Genomic DNA, 7,535 nt, shown 5'->3' on the forward strand with positions numbered 1-7,535 from the left:
CCTTAACTCTTCCCCCCCCGCGCCCAGGCACAGCGCAGCAGCCGGATTCAAGAGCTCGATGGATCTTTCGGGCGCGCAGGCGCCAGCGAGCAGCGTCAGGCGCCCTCCGCCTCCCCCTCCCGACCCCCCCGCGCCGTCCTGCCCATCGCGTAGAACTCCCGGTTGGGGCGCAGGCCGACGAAGTGGGCGATGCGGTTCGACATAGCAAAGAACGCCGAGATCATGCCGATGTCCCAGGCGTCCTCGCGGTCGAAGCCGTGCCTCTCCAGCTTCCGGAAGTGCTCCTCGGTGATGTCGTCAGCTCGACACACCGCAAGAGCGAACTCCAGCATCGCCAGGTCCCTGTCGCTCAGGTCCGCTAGCTTCCAGTTGACGATCACCTGTAGGGCGGCACAAACCAGCGGAGGGTCAGCCGCAGCCCGCACGGCTGACCGCCTCCTCTGCACAAAACACCCACCCGGCCACTCCACATCCTCCCCATCCCGGGCACCGTGGCGGGTTTACCGAGCTCTGGGGGAGCTCTTGAAACAGGACCCGACACCCGCAGGGTGCTGCTGCTCCCCGCCGCGAGTTCCTCCGCAGACCAGATTAACACAGCAAAGAACGTGGGCAGCAGGATGAATGTTCTGTAGAACCGTCCCGTCCCGCACCTTGCTGGAAAAGGGGATGAGGGCGTGCAGATCCCCACCTCGAAGCTCTACCCCCGCTGGCCAGTGCTCCGGCAGCTCGCCAAAAGACCTGCTAAGCCAGGAACTCGGTGAGGGCCCTGGACACGTCAGGATTGCTGGGAACCACACAGATTTAAGATAAAACTTCAGGTGGAAAAGCAAAAGGGCCGTTCCCACCTCCCAAAGGACTGTGCGAAGGAGGCGAGGCACACGCTGCTGTAGTCCCACTGACCTGGTCAGCCAGCGCTGGCTGCTTGGAATATATCCGGTGAAGTGCTCCGTGTGCGACCACACAGTAGGGACACCTGTTCACAGCACTCGTAGCCACAATTATGAGCTCTTTGTCTGCCTTGCTGAGACGCCCTACAGGGACAGCAAAAGATTTGGCACGCTTTGCTATCAAAAATATCCAGCATAGCACTATCGCTGGGGAAACAGGGAGGGGAGGGCTCAGGGTACAGGCGGCCAGCAGCACAGCCCAGGAGACAGGGCTCCAGAGAACGCTCATAGAGACACCACGACCAGACCTCCTGGGTGACACGACAAGGGGCAGTAGTTTGAAACTGAAGGATGGCAGGTTTACATCAGATGTAAGGAGAAAATGTTTTATGGCGAGGGTGGTGAGACACTGGGACAGGCTGTCCAAAGAAACAAAAGGAAGTCCAGGGATAGTCTCCATCCCCTGCTAGATGCAGGAGGAAATACGGTAACAAGTGATGAGGAGAAGGCTGAGGTGCTTAATGCCTTCTTTGCCTCAGTCTTTAATAACAGGACTAGTTGTACTGAGGGAATCCAGCCTCCTCAGCCAGAAGAGACTGGGAGAACGACCCCCCTGCAATCCAGGAGACAGTCAGTGCCCTACTGCATCACACAGACACACACCAGTCTGTGGGACTGGATGGGATACACCCGAGGGTGCTGAAGGAGCTGGGTAGGTGCTCACCAGGCCACTTTCTATCATTTTCCAGCAGTCCTGGCTGACTGGGGAGGTCCTGACAGATTGGAAATTGGCCAATGTGATGCCCATCTATAAGAAGGGTCAGAAGGAGGATATGGGAAATTACAGGCCTGTCAGCTTGACTTCAGTGCCCAGGAAGCTGATGGAGCAGCTCATCCTGAGTACCATCACAAAACCCATGTGGGACAACCAGATGCTCAGGCCCAGTCAGCATAGGTTTATGAAAGTCAAGTCCTGCCTGACAAACCTGATCTCCTTCTACAACAGGGTGACCTGCTTATTGGATGAGGGAAAGGCTGCGGATGTAATTTACCCTGACTTTAGCAAGGCTTTTGACACCGTTTCCCCACAGCATTCTCCTGGCAAAAATGGCTGCTCGAGGTTTGGATAATCGCACACTTTGCTGGTTAAAAAACTGGCTGGACGACCGGGCCCAGAGAGTTGTGGTAAACAGAGTTAAATCCAGTTGGTGACGGGTCACGAGTGCTGTCCCCCAGGGCTGGGTGTTGGGGCCACTCTTGTTTATGTTTAACATCTTTATTGATGATCCAGACGAGGGGATCGAGGGCACACTCAGTCAGTTTGCAGATGACACCCAGCTGGGTGGGAGTGTTGGTCTGCTTGAGGGTGGGGAGGTTCTGCGGAGAGACCTGGACAGGCTGAGGCCAACTGGGGGAATTTCACTGAGAGTGAATGCTAGGTGCTGCCCTTGGGCCACAACAACCCCCAGCAGGGCTACAGGCCTGGGGAGGAGTGGCTGGAGAGCTGCCAGTCAGAAAGGGACATGGGGGTGTTGATTGACAGCCGGCTGAATATGAACCGGCAGTGTGCCCAGGTGGCCAAGAAGGCCAATGGCATCCTGGCTTGTGTCAGCAATAGCGTGGCCAACAGGGACAGGGAAGGGATCTTGCCCCTGTACTTGGTGCTGGTGAGGCCGCACCTTGATTACTGTGTTCAGTTTTGGGCCCCTCACTACAAAAAGGACTCAGAGTTACTTGAACATGTCCAGAGAAGGGCCACAAAGCTGGTGCAGGGTCTGGAACACATGTCCTATGAGGAACCGCTGAGGGAACTGGGATTGTTTAGTCTGGAGAAGAGGAGGCTGAGGGGAGATCTTATCACCCTCTACAACTACCTGAAAGGAAGCTGCAGAGAGCTGGGTTTGAGCCTCTTTATCCTAGTAGAAAGCGACAGGACAAGAGGGAATGGCCTCCAGTTGCGCCAGGGAAAGTTCAGACCAGATATTAGGAAGTATTTCTTTACAGAACGGGTTGTTAGGCATTGGAATGGGCTGCCCAGGGAGGTGGTGGAGTCCTCATCCCTGGAGGTGTTCAAGAATAGGGTCGATTTAGAGCTTAAGGATATGCTATAGGTGGGAACTGTGCTAAGTGAATGGTTGGACTAGATGATCTCCAGGGTCCTTTCCAACCTAGATGATTCTGTGATTCTGTGACTACCAGACAGACAAACTGTAACTTCTACAGGGTGTCTGTCCCTGTGACTGCTCTAAAGCAGCTGTGGAAAAGGCAGCCGTGCTTTGCTATACTCAGAATCAATCCTCTTCATGTTCACAAACAGCTTCACAACAGGGCTGTGCACAGGATCTGAGGAACTTACCTGGCTGTGTATCAGCACTCATACTCTTTGCCATTTTTAAGATAATTAGCAGCAGCGTTTTTTCAAAACTACACTTCACATGGAAGGTCAGGGCCCCTCTTCCTCCTCCTCCCAAAAGCTACTGCTTTACTGATTCTGAAAATATTTTCTTAAACCCAGTGTCTTCTAAGAGCATTAAAGACACTACTAAAACCTTCTGGGCAAAGAGGAGTCAGGGGGAAAGGCCTTCTCACCCTTGTTCAGCACCAGAAGGCAGCAACACCATGATACTGCAGCAGAGATGCTGAAGAGTGTGGGATGCAAAACAGCCCTACTTGTCAAGTCAAACAAAAAGGAAGCATGTAAATGAGAAGGGAAAACCAGACCCTGGTACAGCTAGTGGCAAGGCTTCACACCAGCAGCACAAGCAGAAAGCTTCACAGAGACTGCATGTGAGAAATGCATAAGGCCGCACTCCTCACTGCCCCCACAACTGCTGGAACACCCCTCCTGAGCCCTCATCTCCCATGAGCAGGAGGAGCAGTCTAGACACACCAGCTTCTTTTAAAAAAACCTGGGGTTTTCTAATGTTCCTTCAGAGCAAAAGCAATGAAAATGGGCCCCTCAGTGCCCTGTACGACAGAGAGCTGGAGGGAGGGAGGAGTAGGCAGTCCTCAAAGTGTGTTTCCTTGAAGGCGCCATGCAGAGTTCCACAAGGCCCAGCCCAGCAGCCTGGCTGCAGCCAGCCCTGGCCTCCCCGCCAGGCACCCAGAGGCACCCCAGGGCACAGCCAGCACCTCACTGCCCTGCCTGCTGCTGCCTGCTGCAGATGCCCCGTGTTCTGAGTCCCCACTGTGGGTGCCAGGGGCTCAGCCTCTCTCACACAGGTTCTGCATGCTGCTGGTGGGCCAAGAGCTGTTGTGAAGGAAGAGCTGCAGGGGGCTCAGCCCCACCCCAGGAGCCGTTCTGTGCTGGGCCCGGGGCTGCGAGCCCGGGGCTGCGAGCCCACGCAGCAGCTGTGGTGCCTGCCTGCGTAACACTGCTGGTCTGGAACCTGACTGACGCCCAGGCCAACTTTCCTGCTTGGTCTCAGCTCTGCCTCATCCCCACGGACTTGCCTGGGAAATCAGAACTGCTGGCTGGCCCTGCTGACTACTGCCAGACCTGCCCTGCTGCCCCTGCCCTGCCAGCACACTCAGCTCCCAGCTCACCCTCCCTTAGGCACCAGACTGTCCTTTCTCCGCTGCGACACAGAGCACAGTGCAGCGAGGCAGCAGAGCTTGGATTGAGAGGTACTTTTAACCACTGGCTAAAGAGTATGAAGCTGTACGCAGTACAGGCAGAAGCAGCTGGGCAGTTCCAGCTGCTGCCAGATGTTACTGGGGCAGGAAGGAGGCACAGCGAGCAATACATCTGAGGATGTCGGAAATGTCGCATCTAGAGCAGGAAGGGCAATTCTGAGGTTGTTTATGGTTTACCTGTATCTTTGTTCATAATGGCATTGTAATAAGCAAAGAAAGCTCTGAATTCAGCGGGTCGGTGAGACATGGCTTTGAACACATTGGGCAGAAATCCAGTCTGTTCAAGGGAAAAGAAAACAAAGTCAGGAATTGTAACAACACAGAGCACAGGGGGCAACATTCATGCACTAGGCTGAGGGAACAGTTTGTTAGTGCAGCAGTGCTGAGGCATCTCTGGAGACGCATTCTCCTGCCCTTGGAGCCCATTTATACATATGACTGAATACCTAACAATGTGGTTCTTAACTAGGTGTTGCTGCAGTTTCATCACGTGACTATTTGCCATGTTCACTTCAGCCACAGCGGTAATGACCACACACCATCAGTGTGTTACCAGCATCCTTCTCATGCCAAGTCCCATGATGAATCCAAAACACAGTCCTGTTTATCAGCTCAGTCCCAGCCGACACCAGGACACAGGCCTGGCCGAGGCTGTCTGCGGTGCCGGCACATGGTGGATGCACAGACTGGCTCTGCTCTCCCTGCCCTGCTCCCACACCCACAGATGCCCAGCCACCCTGGCAGTGTCGAGGCTCCTTCCCTGGAGCACTGCTCGCTGCCTCTCACGTGGAGGCTCAGCACACCTGCGCCCGGCTCCCCGCGGTTGGTATTTCTCAGCAGGGCTTCATCTGTGGCGCACAGCTGCCCATGGCAGCTCTGACCAGGCTGGGCTCTGGGTGATGTGGGAACCACCCGCAGGCCCCATCACCTTGCCGGCTACTGTTCCTCGGGGTGTTTATGGGAAAGGAAAGCAGCCCAGGTGTCACAGACCCCTCTGGCAACCTCCCTCCACTGACACATACCTGCCTGAGCCTTCCTTCTGTCTCACCCATCTGTTTACTGCTCCTTAAGCAAGAGGATGCTCTTTCCTCTTCATCCACAACCCCTCAGATGACTTAGGAACCTCTGGCAATGCCAGCAGTGCTGTTTGGGTATCAGGTCTGCTCGGCTGATTGGATCGGATACATCAATCTTTGCTGACCCCTTCAGTGCACTGAGACACAGGGTGTGCACCACAGCATCAGAAACCTGAGTGGACTCTTCCTCTGTACATCATATTTACCATCAAGTCTCCTGACTCATTCTGTTACACAAATTTCACTGGGGCTGCTGCACGGTAGCAGAGTGTAGATTCAACCCCGGGGCAGGAAGGACAGGGAGGCTGGACCAGCACTCCCCTGAGAGGAAGGTCTTGGAGGAGAGAAGTTTCCACAGAGCTGTGGCTGCTGGAGTATTCTGGCCACCAGGAAGGGCTATGTGGCATTCCTTCTCCACAACAGAGGGAAGAAAACTCTTGCCCAAACCCCTCTTTCTCCCCTTACACCTAGTTCTTCATTAGGCTTTACTGTTCTGCCACTGCATAGCCCATTTTGGCTTTGGAGAGCAAAAAACAAAGCTCAAAAGCAGAAATACTCCCGAAGCCTTTTAATACTGTCATCAGAACAGCTCCTCCTTTGTTTTTTCTCCATTAAACATGTTAAAAATACTCATAATAGTGCCTCAAGTGAACACAGATGCTCTCCTAGAAAAACAAGTACATGTCACTATTCCAGCTAATCCATGCATGAGACGCCACCTGAAAGGACCCACCAGTCTCACGGAACCAGGCAGATATACAATCCCATCAGCACGCTACAGGATTTCCAGTAAAATCCCCATCCTGCAGACTGGAAGGAGCTTTGCAAGAAGTGCTGCTCCCTCAGTCTCCAATCAGGTCTGTGTTAGACCTAATGGACCAGAGCCACTCTCTCAGGGTGTACAACCTGCTCAGACTTTAGACCCTTTCCACCAGCAGAATGTTGCAGCAGAGTTCCTTTACCTTCACTTCCACTTCCTCCATGAGCTCCACGATGTCGTACGGCATGTCCTTCTTGTTGGGTACCGGGTATCGCCCAACAGGCCCTGCTCCGCTCCCTTCTCTGGTGTTGTACGCCCCCCGGGGCCACCTCCGGAGTCCGCCTGAGGCCAGTAGAGGCAGGAGCTGGGGAGAGAGGAGGGAGGGAAGTTTGTAATTTGGAAGGACAGGGCAGCCTGGGGAGGGAGAACTTTTCCTCAGCTACTCCTGCCTTTCTGACAGGACTTGGGGGCATGTCTGTTGCTGGAAGCCACTCTCCGTTAGTGGGACAGTTGGTGCTATGGGAAAAGAAACCCAAGTCCCATTCTGCCCTGGGTTTGTGTGTGTGGTGGGTTTTTGGTAGCTGGGAAGGCGCTACAGTGGTGGCCCATGTGAGAAGCTTCTGGAAGCTCCCCCGGCTCCAAGTTGGAGCCACCTCTGGGCGAAGCTGAGCTGATGGGCGGCAGCGGCCGCGCCTCTGGGATAACGTATTTCAGATGGGAACCTGGGAGGAGGAGCGGGAGCTGTGAGGGAGACGCCTCTGCAAACCCCGAGGGCAGTGGGAGAAGCGGGGGGGAGCTGTGCCAGAGCAGAGCCCCCCCAGCCCGTGGGGCAAAGGCAGGCTGTCCCTGCGCCCATGGAGGGCACTGGGGGAGCAGATGTCCTCCTGCAGCCCGGGGAGGGTGGGGGAGGGCCCACCCACCCTGGAGCAGGCGTCAGTGGCTGGAGAAGGCCAGGACCCTGTGGGAGGAAGCCCCCACTGTTGTGGTTCAGCTCTGGGGTGACCCACACTGCAGCAGTTCAGGAAGAGCTGCAGCCCATGGGATGAACTCATGTTGGAAAGAATTTGTGGAGGAGTCTCCTGTGAGCAGGGGACTGCACTGGAACAGGGGAGGAATGACACGAGTTCCCCCCACCACAAGGAGGAAGGAGCGGTGGGACTGACCACAACCCCCATC

At 55.2% G+C, this 7,535-nt stretch overlaps 1 protein-coding gene across 1 annotated transcript; it reads right to left on the reverse strand.

Annotated features, from left to right (window-relative positions):
• Positions 1–8: 8 nt before the first annotated feature.
• On the reverse strand, positions 9–6,872 carry LOC113490416. The gene is made up of 4 exons (XM_026866883.1): positions 6,562–6,872; positions 4,701–4,800; positions 901–1,031; positions 9–380 (listed from the first exon to the last, which is right to left on the reverse strand). The coding sequence occupies exons 1-4, from the start codon at positions 6,604–6,606 to the stop codon at positions 96–98; spliced, it is 561 nt and encodes a 186-aa protein (XP_026722684.1). The 5' UTR covers positions 6,607–6,872; the 3' UTR covers positions 9–95.
• Positions 6,873–7,535: the final 663 nt, after the last annotated feature.

The sequence above is a fragment of the Athene cunicularia genome (genome assembly GCF_003259725.1).
Source record: "Athene cunicularia isolate RWA chromosome Z unlocalized genomic scaffold, athCun1 chrZ_part5, whole genome shotgun sequence".
Lineage (NCBI taxonomy): Eukaryota > Metazoa > Chordata > Aves > Strigiformes > Strigidae > Athene > Athene cunicularia.